The sequence below is a fragment of the Erythrolamprus reginae genome, chromosome 3 (genome assembly GCF_031021105.1).
Source record: "Erythrolamprus reginae isolate rEryReg1 chromosome 3, rEryReg1.hap1, whole genome shotgun sequence".
NCBI classification, from domain to species: Eukaryota; Metazoa; Chordata; class Lepidosauria; order Squamata; family Dipsadidae; genus Erythrolamprus; species Erythrolamprus reginae.
Genome location: NC_091952.1, coordinates 1,927,506 through 1,940,763, shown reverse-complemented (window position 1 = coordinate 1,940,763; position 13,258 = coordinate 1,927,506). Strand labels below are relative to the sequence as shown.

The 13,258-nt window shown below is 48.7% G+C and overlaps 2 protein-coding genes across 9 annotated transcripts in view; one reads left to right on the top strand and one right to left on the bottom strand.

Moving 5' to 3' along the window:
* Window positions 1–7,835, bottom strand: part of RPRD1B (regulation of nuclear pre-mRNA domain containing 1B) — a 44,805-nt gene extending 36,970 nt beyond the window's left edge. The window contains exon 1 of one of the 3 annotated variants that reach the window (XM_070744332.1): window positions 7,437–7,835. In XM_070744332.1, coding sequence (XP_070600433.1) covers window positions 7,437–7,587 — 151 coding nt within the window. In that variant the 5' untranslated portion in view covers window positions 7,588–7,835. The remainder of the gene's footprint in view (window positions 1–7,436) is intronic. The other 2 variants (XM_070744331.1, XM_070744333.1) reach the window with 2 other exon arrangements.
* Window positions 7,836–7,860: 25 nt separating this feature from the next.
* Window positions 7,861–13,258, top strand: part of TTI1 (TELO2 interacting protein 1) — a 33,265-nt gene continuing 27,867 nt past the window's right edge. For 3 of the 6 annotated variants that reach the window (XM_070744330.1, XM_070744325.1, XM_070744326.1), the window contains exons 1-2: window positions 7,861–7,943; window positions 9,574–11,886. In XM_070744330.1, the coding sequence (XP_070600431.1) occupies window positions 7,907–7,943; window positions 9,574–11,886 (2,350 nt within the window). In that variant the 5' untranslated portion in view covers window positions 7,861–7,906. Of the gene's footprint in view, window positions 8,071–9,573; window positions 11,887–13,258 lie in introns of all 6 variants that reach the window. The other 3 variants (XM_070744329.1, XM_070744328.1, XM_070744327.1) reach the window with 3 other exon arrangements.

Below are 13,258 nucleotides of genomic sequence, written 5' to 3'. Positions count from 1 at the left end.
GAAAGAGGGTCACTTGAAAGAATAAACGGCTGTGCAGGACAGAGGTGGGTGGACAGGAGCCCAAGGAGGAGGACTGAAGAGTGGCAAAGCATAGAGAGACATTTCCTATCTTCATTTCGTGTCCTTTGGTTCTGGGCCCTGGCCACACCAGCTGTTATAGGTGTTCCTTGATATACCCATATGCTCCGCGCATTGCACTGGCTGCCAACTGGTCTCCGGTCACAATTCAACGTCCTGGTTATCCCCTATAAAGCCCTACATGGCTTAGGACTAGACTATTTAAATTGTTTTTTTAAATATTGGATTTGTAGACTGTTTATTATTGTCGTGAGCCGCCCCGAGTTTTCGGAGAGGGGCGGCATACAAATCTAATAAATTATTATTAATTATTATTATTATTTATGAGACCATCTCCTGCCGCATACCTCCCAGAGACCAATCAGATCACACCAGGTCCTGTCAACTAAACAATGCAGGTTGATGGGCCTGTGGGGGAGGGCCTTCTCTGTGGCTGCCCTGACAGTATGGGAAACTACCCCCCCCCCCCATGTCTGTATTGCTCCCACCCTTCTGTCCTTCCAAAAGGCTGTGAAGACCTGGCTTTGCTGGCAAGCCTGGGGACTGTGAATATAACATGTTATCACGTCCGATTTGCAACTGATTCTGTATGTATGTGGGTTTGATTGGATATTTTCTTAGGATTTATTATGGGTTTTTACTGTTGTTACTACTAATATTTGACTTTGTTTACTGTATGTATTATTTACCACCCTGACTCCCATTAGGATTGAGCAGCATAAATTAAATTCTTGCTTTGTTATTGACTGGCTGATTAGGGGTCACCAGGTCAGTGCTGATTCTAAGCAACCACATAGGACTGAGGTGGGGAACTAAAATAGAATAACCTTGGCTTGTTATGTATTAGGGTTTGAGTAGGCTAATTGCTACATCTGGCTCCATTTTGCAGAGTGGGAGGATGAAGACTGCTAATTGGTCAGCCCCGCCAGCAACCCTGTATTTAAAGAGAACTTTGCTCGACTTGTTTCAAGCCGGTCACTTTTTACTGAACAAAGAAAGGTTTTAATTTAATTTAATTTATTAAATTTATAAGCTGCCCAATTCCTTGCGGACTCTCAGCAGAGTTCAACAAGTAAAACAATATAAAAACAGTTTAAAACCCTTAAAACAGAAGCATTCATTACTACTGACTCAGCCTTCCATCCTTCCGAGGTGGATAAAATGAGGACCCGGATTGTGGGGGCAATATGCTGGCTGTTTTTTTAAAAAGTGCTATTGCTAACATGTTGTAAGCCGCCCTGAGTCTAAGAAGGGCAGCATAAAAAAAAATAGAATAAATAAAATAAAATAAATAAATAAATACTAGGCCAGAGTTGGATGATATCACTCAACGGCCCCAGGCCTGAGGGCAGAGCTAGGTTTTCAGGCTTTACGGAAGGCCAGGAGGGTGGGGGCAGTACAAATCTTTGGGGGTAGTTGGTCCCAGAGAGCCGGTGCTACCACAGAGAAGACCCTCCCAGGCGGTCCTGCCAGTTGGCATTGTTTGGCCATGGGGACCTGGAGAAGGCCAACCCTGTGGGCTCTCATCGGTTGCTGGGAAGTATGAGGCAGAAGATGGTCCCGTAACTACTCAGGCCCTAAGCCATGTAGGGTTTTATAGGCCTTAAGTTGTATCCGTAGACCAACTGGAGGCCAGTGCAGCTCGCAGAGTGATGGAGTTACACGAGTGAATCTAGACACACCCACAACAGCTCACCCGGCTGCATTCTGGACTAATTGTAATCTCCGGATGTAGAGCGCGTTGCAGTAGTCACTGCACTGCTTCCAGCCTCCTCAGTCCCAGGATCCCACATGTACAACTTCTAGAGCAGACCTGGGCAAAGTGCGGCCCGAGGGTCGGATGCAGTCCGCCCGCTGTCTGTGACCGGCTCGCGGAGGTAGGAAGGAAAGAAGGAAGGTAGGAAGGAAGGAGGGAGAAATGAAGGAAGGAAAGAAGGAGAAATGGAGGGAGGGAGGGAGGAAGGAAAAAATATCTTTCCATGCCCCTTTGCAAAAGTCCAATAAATGCTCATTTTTTAATTGTTCATTGGTTTCATTGGCCTTTCCAAAAAATTTAAAACAACACCCCCACCCCCACCCCACGTCTCGGGGGAAAAAAGGGAGGAGGAGGAAGAAAAGGAATCCAAAGCTACTTTCAGGCAAAGCCTCCACTATGTATTCTCAACTGACAATGTAGGTCAGTTGAAGAGAGGCAGCTGAAAGGAATATTTTGAAAGAGAAATAAAGAACTGCCCCAAAGCAGAAATAAAAGACAGACAAAATCAAGAGACAGAAGCTTCTCTCCATCTGGAGAAGGATGGAAAGAGAAATGGAGGGAACAAGGAAGAAAGGAAGGGGTGGGCAATTAATTTATAATTATAATATAATTATAATATATAATTACTGTATATATATATATATAATAAATATAATATAATATAACATAATTATAATTTATAATTATAATATAATTAACTCAGTTCTACCCAATAATATACAGTATTGGGTAGAACTGAGTTAATTATATCAATCCGGCCCCCTAAAACCATCCCGATTTCTCATGTGGCCCCATAGCAAAATTAACTTCCCACCCCTGTTCTAGAGGCAAGTAGTTACATAGAAACATAGAAGACTGACGGCAGAAAAAGACCTCCTGGTCCATCTAGTCTGCCCTTATACTATTTTCTGTATTTTATCTTAGGATGGATATATGTTTATCCCAGGCATGTTTAAATTCAGTTACTGTGGATTTATCTACCACGTCTGCTGGAAGTTTGTTCCAAGGATCTACTACTCTTGTGTTCACTTTCCTATTAAAAACACTTCCCTCCTGGACCTTATTTAACCCTTTAATATATTTAAATGTTTCGATCATGTCCCCCCTTTTCCTTCTGTCCTCCAGACTCTACAGATGGAGTTCATTAAGTCTTTCCTGATACGTTTTATGCTTAAGACCTTCCACCATTCTTGTAGCCCGTCTTTGGACCCGTTCAATTTTGTCAATATCTTTTTGTAGGTGAGGTCTCCAGAACTGAACACAGTATTCCAAATGTGGTCTCACCAGCGTTCTATATAGCGGGATCATAATATCCCTCTTCCTGCTTGTTATACCTCTAGCTATGCAGCCAAGCATCCTACTTGCTTTCCCTACCGCCTGACTGCACTGTTCACCCATTTTGAGACTGTCCCACTGATTAAGTGTCCTCACTGTCAGGAAATTCCTCCTTGGGTTGGAGGTTGCTTCTCTAGAAGGTAAGTATGGCAACTTTACCACCGGTGCTGTTCAACTGCCAGAATTCCTGAGCCAAGAGGGTTTCCCAGTTCCTCCAACAAGGCACCCAACAGCATGAAATCCCTCCGCTTGCTGGCTGGGGTGGGAAATTGTATCTCAAAATGTATTTTGTTCTTTGTGCTGTTCCCAGCTTCCCTAGAGACAGCAACACAACCGACAACAGACTGGGAATATGCGTCTGGGTTAGATAATTGACAGTCAAACTGAAACTAGGCTGATCGAGTGAAAATAGCAAATGGGGGAAAAATATTTTACTCAAAACTTCATCATAAAAGTTATGCAGGAAATGATCCGTAAACAAAAATACCGGTAGTTCAGATTAAATTGGTTGCCCAGAGGAACCATTTGTTTAATTAATTAATTAATTAATTGGATTTGTATGCTGCCCCTCTCTGCAGACTGGGGCGGCTAACAACAGTAATAAAAAAGTATACAGTGATCCCTCGAGTTTCGCGATCTCGATCTTCGCGAAACGCTATATCGCGATTTTTCCACCCGATGACGTCACTCTCTTCCTTCCTTTCTCATCTTTCTTTCTCTCTCTCTTTCTCTATCTTGCTTCTTCCTCTCTCACACTCTCTTCCTCCCTCTCTCATCTCTTTCTTTCCTTCTCTCTCTTTCTCTATCTCTCCCCCTCTTGCTGGCGGGCAGCAGGCGGCGGGCGGGCGAGCGAGCGGGGGCATTAGCGAGGAGCCGGGGTTTCCCCTTTGCGTGGGCGGCTGGGAAACCCCGATCTTCGTCTGCTTGCTGCTGCTGCGCCGAGCAGATCAGCTGCTGGGCGGCCGAAGGAACCTTCCCTGGGTCTTCCCCCTCTTGCTGGCGGGCGGGCGAGTGGCGGGCATCAGCGAGGAGCCGGGGTTTCCCCTTTGCGTGGGCGGCCGGGAAGACCCAGGGAAGGTTCCTTCGGCCGCCCAGCAGCTGATCTGCTCGGTAGCGCAGCAGCAGCGAGGAGCCGAATCGGGGTTTCCCCGCACGCAAAGGGGAAACCCCGATTCGGCTCCTCGCTGCTGCTGCGCTACCGAGCAGATCAGCTGCTGGGCGGCTGAAGGAACCTTCCCTGGGTCTTCCCGGCCGCCCACGCAAAGGGGAAACCCCGGCTCCTCGCTGATGCCCACAACGCAAACTCCACCATCTACGCATGCATGGCCATAGAAAAAAGGGCGTGCATGCGCAGATGGTGTTTTTACTTCCGCAACCCTACATCGCGAAAAATCGATTATCGCGAGGGGTCTTGGAACGGAACCCTCGCAATAATAGAGGGATCACTGTATAACAATAATCCAATACTAAAACAATTAAAAACCCAATATATAAAAACCAATCATACATACAGACATACCATGCATAAAATTGTAAAGGCCTAGGGGGAAAGTGTATCTCAGTTCCCCCATGCCTGGCGGCAGAGGTGGGTTTTAAGCAGTTTACGAAAGGCAAGGAGGGTGGGGGCAATTCTAATCTCTGGGGGGAGCTGGTTCCAGAGGGCCGGGGCCGCCACAGAGAAGGCTCTTCCCCTGGGACCTGCCAAGCGACATTGTTTGGTTGATGGGACCCGGAGAAGCCCCACTCTGTGGGACCTAACGACCATCCTAATGACCATCCAAAGTTACAACAGGACTGAAAAGAGTGACTTATGACCAGTCATCACACTTATGACCGGTGTAGCATCTGCGTGATCAAAATTCAGGCCCTTGGGGCAACTGACTCACCCTTGCGACGCTCACAGTGTCCCTGGGTCATGTGATCCCCTTTTGCGACCTTCTCACCAGCAAAGTCCATGGGGAAGCCAGGTTCACTTAACAATCCAGTCAATGATTTAACAATTGAAGCAATTCGCTTAGAATAACATTGTTACTTTGAATGTACACTAGTCAGCATCCATTAAAATGAAATGTTGTTGCATATGACTCTCACCTACTATATATCACATAGCCATGACATAAGAGCCGGGGTGGCGCAGTGGTTAGAGTGCAGCACTGCAGGCTACTTCAGCTAACTGCTAGCTGTAGTTCAGTAGTTCAAATCTCACCGCAGGCTCCAGGTTGACTCAGCCTTCCTTCCTTCCTTCCCAGGTGGGCCAAATGAGGACCCAGATTGTTGGGGGCAAGAGGCTGATTCTGTAAACCACTTAGACAGGGCTGTAATGTCTTCAAGGGAAAACCAAGAAAGTCCAGTTGCCTCAAAAGGGGGCAACCAGAATCAGGAGGACAGAGAAGCTCTGTAGACCAGGGGTCACCAACATTGGCAACTTGAAGTCCACAAGTTCAAGAAATGTTGACAAATATATTCTGGAACAGAGTTCAAAACTGGTTAAGAGGAGATAATGGAAAAGAAAATTGAAAGAAAACCGGAACTATTCCTACTGGGAATAACCCATGAAAGATACGAATCATATCAAACTTATTTAATTCTGCACATAACAACCACGGTGAGATTAATTTTTCCACTACAATGGAGAAATGAAAACATACCAACTGAAGGGAGATATTCCAACTATTAGAAAAAAAATATGATCTGTGCAGAAATAGATAAATTAGCAATGGAAATAAAAGATAAAGATGAGTCAGAATACTACCAAAGCTGGAATAATATTCTTGGTTAGAAAGTCGGGAAAAACAAAAAATAAAATAAAGACAACCAATTAAACAGTCAACTAACTTCAATAATAGGGAAAGGAAGGAAAAGAGGATCAGTTGAATATGGGAATAAAAGAAATACCAATGTAAGACTATGTAAATTAAAATGTATATAATATTAGAAATATTAAATGATGGTAATATAGAAATATCACTACAGAAAATAAGAAACAGGACTGCCACACTTTGTCCAATGTTTTATAATGTTTTGTTGATGTATGTTTATAATAAAATAAAATAAAATGTAAAAAAAAAGGTTCAAGAGATGTTTACCGCCCAACAAAATTCAAACATTGCAAGAGCTTGGCAACAGCATGTATTCACAATGGTTGTGGCTTCCCAGGGTCACGTGACACCCCACCATTAACAACCACCGGATTAGAAACATAAAGACATAGAAGATTGAGGGCAGAACAAGACCTCATGGTCCATCTAGTCTGCCCTGATACTATTTCCTGTATTTTATTTTAGGATGGATCTATGTTTATCCCAGGCTTGTTAAAATTCAGTCACTGTGGAAGTCTGCTGGAAGTTTGTTCCAAGCATCTACTACTCTTTCAGTCAAATAAATTTTCTCATATGGCTTCTGATCTTTCCTTCAACTAAACTCAGATTGTGTCCCCTTGTTCTTGGGTTCACTTTCCTATGAAAAACACTTCCCTCCTGAACCTTTTTGAACCCTTGAACATATTTAAATGTTTCGATCATGTCCCCCCTTTTCCTTCTGTCCTCCAGAGTCCAGACTATACAGGTTGCGTTCATGAAGTCTTTCCTGATACGTTTTATGCTTAAGACCTTCCACCATTCTTGTAGCCCATCTTTGGACCCGTTAAATATGATCAATATCTTTTTGTACGTGGTCTCCAGAACTGGACACTTCCTGCTTGTTATACCTCTAGCTATACAGCCAAGCATCCTACTTGCTTTCCCTCCCGCCTGACCGCACTGTTCACCCATTTTAAGACAGTCGGAAATCACGACCCCTAAATCCTAGTCTTCTGAAGTCGTAACTGCGAGGACCGGTCACAAGACCCTTTTCCGTTGTAACTTCGGGCAGGTCACTAGACGAAGCGTTCTAAATCGAGGCCTACCTGTATCCGAACGAAGCCATTGAGACGAATCCCTTCAGGTCCCCCTCCACACCATGAGGGCTCCTCCTCACCCCCTCCTCGCCCACGAAGCCCCTGGGGACCAGAAGGAGCTCGGCTACCCTCCTTTACACAGGGGGGAGGCCGGCCGGAGACGATGGCCCCCCCATATGGGCTTCTCCTCCCGCCTCAGCCCCGGGAGAGGAGGGGGAGGCCGGCTGGGGATGATGGGCCCCCAATATGGGCTTCTCCTCCCCCCTCAGCCCCTCCCCGCCCCGGGAGAGGAGGAGGAGGCCGGCCGGGGACGATGGGCCTGGCGGTGGGACGGCTTTTACGCGGCGCTTGGGGCTCGCTGGCCTCTCTCACCCTTGCGGAGCTCCCGGTGCCAGACGACCACGATGGGCCCGGCGTGCTTGCGGTGGTGGATGAGCCACAGGCTCAACGTCTGCACGCTCTGCTGCGAGTTGCTCAGCTCCGACAGCTTCCGCTCCAGCGCCGACTCCGAGAACGACGACATGGCGGGATAGCTGCCCGACCCGGCCTGGCCTGGCTGGACCAGGCCCCCGGCCTCAGGGGCGACCAACCGCCACAAAATGGCCGCCCGGCCTTTCACCCCGGCGCCGCCGAAGGTCAGAGGGCGGCATGCTACGGGTCGCCGGAAGGGTCAAGCAGCCGGGAGGAGGGGCGAGTTGCCGAGTGACCGCGGGGATGCTTTTGGAGCGACGTCTGCGTAGTACGCCCCGGGGGAAAAAAAAAAAAAAAAGGACACCACGCCTGCGCAGTCCGCGTCCCGCGCTCGAGGCGGCAGCCGGGCGGAAGGCTTCGGGCATGCGTGGATGGGAATTCGCGCAGGCGCTTTGAGCGTCCGGCAAGGTAACGGGGCCGCGTTTCCCGCCAGGCCGTCCGAGCGGGGTGGGGCCTTGTTGGGCGGAGGTCCCGGCCGAATCGGTTGGTCTGCCCGTTCTCCGCTTTGGGACCCTGCCTGGCCCGGGCTTTCGTGGTAGGAGAGGAAGGCCCAACCGGTGGGAGGAGGTTTCTGTGGAGATATCTGAGATATTTCTGAGGAGATTTTTAAGGAAATTCTGAGGAGATTTCTGAAAGATTCTTGAGTTTTCTGAGGAAATTCCGAGATTTCTGAAGACATTCTGAGGCAAAACTTTGCCCCTGTGGGGAGGGGGCTTGAGGGGCAGCCGCCCAAATACGGGCTAGGAGTTCTAATCCTGCCCCAGGGACGGAAGGCAGGCCTTCTTTCCCACCTCACAGGGTTGTGTTTGAGGGAGAAAAAAAGGAGGAATATAGGTAATCCTCGACTTACTACCATGCTCGAGCCCAACATTTCCTCTTGCTGAGCAAAATCAGTGAGCTTTGCCCCATTTTCCGACCTCTCAGGTCATGGTTGTTACGCGAATCCCTGCAGTCTTTAAGCAAATCGTGTGGTCATTAAGCGAATCTGGCTTCTCCCGTTGACTCTGACTTGTCAGAAGGTTACAAAAATGGTGATTCCATAACCCTGGGACAATGAGCCTGTCATAAATACAAAAAAATTGCCAAGCGCCTGAGTTTTGATCAGGTGACCACTGGGGAAAATGGTGTAAAAGTTAGTATGAACAGTGGTCTTAAGTCACTTTTTTCAGTAACATTATAACGGTGACTAAATAAATGATTGTAAGTCAAGGACTACCTGAATTAGCTACGTTCACTGCCATGCAATTTCTGAAAACAATATAGGCAGGATATTTTGGCGCTAGAGTAGTAGATGCTTATAACAAATTTCCAGCAGACGTGGTTGGTAAATCCACAGTGACTGAATTGAAACATGCCTGGGATAAACATAGATCCATCCTAAGATAAAATACAGGAAATAGCATAAGGGCAGAGCCGCCCCGAATCTGCGGAGAGGGGCGGCATACAAATCTAATTAATAATAATAATAATAATAATTTTTTAAAAAAACATATCCATTGTAAGATAAAATACAGAAAACAGTATAAGGGCAGACTAGATGGACCATGAGGTCTTTTTCTGCCATCAGACTTTTATGTTTCTATGTTTCTAATAATAATAATAATAATAATAATAATAATAATAATAATAATATTAGATGGACCATGAGGTCTCTTTTTCTGCAGTCAATCTTCTAGGTTGCTAAGGAGAAAGGGAGAAAGAAATAAAGAGAAACTGAGACAAAGAGTGAAAAAATGGAGAGAGAGAGAAGGAGAAAGAGTGAAAAGGGAGATGGAGTGAGAAAGTGTGTGGGAGAAAAAGAGATAGAGAAAGAGAGATAGAGAAATTTTCTCTACTAGGTTTCTATGAGCTGAGTCTGCACAAACACTTGTCTGAAATGTTATAGGTTCTGCTTGAGCAAGGGGCTGGACTAGAAGACCTCCAAGGTCCCTTTCAGCTAATATTCCTATTCTATTCTATTTTCTGTCATATCCTACCTCTACCCATAACCCGTGGATATAACTAAGTAAATAAAAATGTCCTTTTCTTTTGCTGGCAGGAGGATGGATGCCAAATGAACCAGAGAGCAGAGCAGCGGCAGGAACAGCAGCCATGGCCATTTTCGACACCCCCCAGGAGGCCTTTGGAGCCCTCCGCCCCTCCTGCATCGAGCTGACCAAAGCTCAGACGGTGGAGAATGTGGAGCGCCTCCACACCCAGCTGCGGGTGGTCAGCGACTCGGCCCTGCAGGAGCTCCAGGAATACGTCCTTTTCCCCTTGAGATTCGCCCTCAAGACCCCCGGACCGAAGCGGGAGGGTGTGGTCCGGGGCGTGGTCCAGTGCGTTGGCTTTGTGCTTTCGTCCACGTGCGTGAAGAAGGCGGATCTCCTCCTGGAGCTGTTCTCCGAGCTCTGTGTCTGCCTGGTGTCTCCCTCCAACCCATCCCAGCCGGCCCCATTGTCGGAGGAACTGAAGCAGGACGTGGGGCAGGCGTTGCTCGCGTTGCTCCACTCTGCTTATGGAGACGTTCTGTTGTCTCTCTACCAGCCCTCCAGCCTCCCCCAGCTGGGCTTTGCCGTGTCTCTGCTCTTGACCCTTGCAGAACAGGAGAAAGCCCGGCAGGTTAAGACCACGGCCTTACGATGTCTGCAGGCTCTCCTTCTGCAGTGCGACTGCCCAGAGGACCACCAGTCCCTGGAGAAAGAGGAGAGGAGGCAATGTGGAGATCTCTTTGCCTCCTTCCTCCCAGGGATCTCCATTGCTCTGTCCAAGATTATCACAGCAGACGCCAAACAAAGTCACACCGTCACGGTCTTGGCCATCAAGCTCTTCTCTAGGGCTGTTGGCCTGGTGATGGCCGATGAACAGCTGGCGGAGATCCCAACGGAGAGGAAGAAACCTGCCTCGGAGCAGAGCAAAATACGGGAACTGGTGATCCACCGAGACGCGGCCTGGGCGAGGAGCACCGCACCCAAGCTCTCCATCCTTATCAAGAAGGTGGCTGGGTCTGGGTCTACTCATCCCCACTGGAAGGTGCGACGGGAGCTGGTGGAAATGGCCCAATTCCTGCTGACAATGTGTGGGCGATCTTTGGTGGACTCGGCCGGCCAGTTGTTAAAAGCCTTGGTCGGCCTTGTGAATGACGAGAGCCCTGAGGTCCAGCGTCTGAGCGAGAGGGCGTTGAAGGAGATCGCCGCACAAGAGAGAGTGGCCGGGAACAGGCCCCTGGCCGACATCCTGTCTGAGGACCTCCACTCTCTGGCCACTGCCCTGCCCCGCTTAATGGCCTCCCAGAACGACCAAGGCAAGATGGCCACTTTAAACCTGATCCTTGGGTACCTGAAGCTCTTGGGCCCCAAGGTGAGTGTGGTTCTCCACTCTGCCTCCCACCTTCAGCGTCTGTCCAAGGCCCTGATGCAGGTCCTGGAGCTGGAGGTGAAGGACGTGAAGGTTGTGGAGGAGAGGAGCTGGGCCCCAGAAGCTTCTCCTCAGCCCTCGCTGGGCAGCCTCCAGAAGAAGTACTTCCGCTTCTTCACAGACGACCGGATTTTCCCCCTCCTGCAGCAGATTTGCCGGGCGCTGGGCACTCACGGGAATCTCTACTTGCTTGTGGATCACTTCATGGACCTGTACAGGGAATCCACTACGTACCGGAAGCAAGCCGCCCTGGTGGTCAATGAACTGATCGCTGGAGCTGCAGGGCAGGAGGTGCAGAACCCTTTGCTGAGCTCGGAGGATCTCGTGGGGATCGTGACCTCTGTGCTGGAAGAATACGTGGACTCGGGAAACTGGCATCTGGTCATCCGCTTGGAGGGCCAAGAGCCCCGGGCCGAACCCACAGCCGCAGATCCCAGCGCTCTTGCCGTTACATACGGAGCAGCTCACGGACCTCTGGTGTCCCCAGGTTTGAGCCCCACCATCCGCTGCATGAACAGCAACATTTGGCAGCTCTGCATCCAGCTGGAAGGGATCGGCACCTTTGCCTCGGCCCTGGGGAGGGACTTCCATTGGCTCCTGATCTCTGCTTTGTACCCTGTGCTGGAGAAGGCCGGGGACGGCACGCTCCTGGTCAGCCAGACAGCCCAGAGGACCCTGGCCAGCATGTGCCAGGCCTGTGGCTACCCCTCCGTCCCTGAGCTGCTTCGGCAGAATGCAGACTACCTGGTGAACGGGGTCTCTCTGCACCTGAGGCACCCGGACGATGAGCCCCACGCCTTGCAGGTCCTGGAGGCCATGCTGCGACACTCGGATGCCCGGGAGTTGCCCCTGGTGGGGGACCTGGTGGAGGACGTTTTGGCCAGACTGGACCAGTGTCACAGTGAGCGGGCATCTTCGTTCCTGGGGGTTCTACGGACGCTAATGGCCTCGCTAGGTAACTACAAAGAAAAGGGGGGACAGTGGGTTCAGAATGCCTCTGCTTCGGAACTTGTTGAGCACTCCTGCTTGTTAGGATAAACTTAGGTTGCTTGCCCCAGTAGCCTTCAGTTCTGTTGGGCATCAATTCCTATGTTCCCCAGCCAACACAGGCAGTCTTCAACTGACAACTGGTGGCTTAATGTTTAAAGTTACCACCAAGTTAAGGGGAAAAAAATACTTGCCACTTCTCCAGCAGCCAGTTTTGACTGCTATAGTACCCCCACCCCCACCCCCACCGGTCACGTGTTCACATTTTGGAAATTTGGAAGTTAGCATTTTCAACCAGTTGCAGTGTCCCGTGATAGCATTTTGTATATGTATATGTACATGTATATACTCTCTCTCTGTGTGTGTGTGTGTATATATATGTGTGTGTGTATGTGTCACATGTTTTTTTTTTTGCTGAATTTGAAAATTAAGGGAGACTAGGATAGATCTATTTCGGCCTTATTTTGGCCTCATCAGCTAGCCATACCCTCACAGGGACTTGAACCTGCAACCTTTGCCTTGTAAGGCAGAGAATTATCCTCTAGGCCAGTGATTTTCAACCTTTTTTGAGCCGCGGCACATTTTTTACATTTACAAAATCCTGGGGCACACCACCAACCAAAATGACACCCTAAGACACTCTCCTCTCTTTTTCCATCCCTGTCTACTCCCCACCCTTGTGTGTGTGTGTGTGTATACACACTCTTGAACCATTTCCAAAAACAGGTGAGGGCTGGGTTTTTTTCTCTCTTATTCTTTGGGTGCTTTTTATCATATGCTTTAAATCAAGAGTCACTTCTCTCTCTGTCTTTTGTTTCTCTCTCTTTCCTCTCATTCTCTGTCTCAATCATTTTCTCATTTCTCTTTTTTCTCCCCTTTTTGCTCATTTCTCTCTCTCTCTCTCTCTCCCTTCCTCTCCTTTTCTCTCTCTCTTGCCTTCTTTCTCTCTCACTCTTGCTTTCTCTCTTTTCTTTCTCTCTTGCTTTCTCTGTCTCTTTCTCTTGCTTTTTCTCTGTCTCTTTCTCTCTCTTTCTCACTCTCACAGCAAAAAGTTGTGAGACCGGAACCTGAGCTTCCTTCTTCACGGCACACCTGACCATGTCTCGCGGCACACTAGTGTGCCACGGCACACTGGTTGAAAAACACTGCTCTAGGCTACAGTATCCAATCCCTTCAGCTCTGCACCAGGGAAGGGTTACGTGTTTTTGTGTCAAATCACCCTGGTGTATTGAAGGAACATCACAGCTCCTTATTTGCCTCTCTCTCTCTCTATGTGTGTGTGTGTGTGGGTGTGTAGGTCTTGGTGTATTTGGGTCTTTTCCCGTGTAAGCTTGATAGTA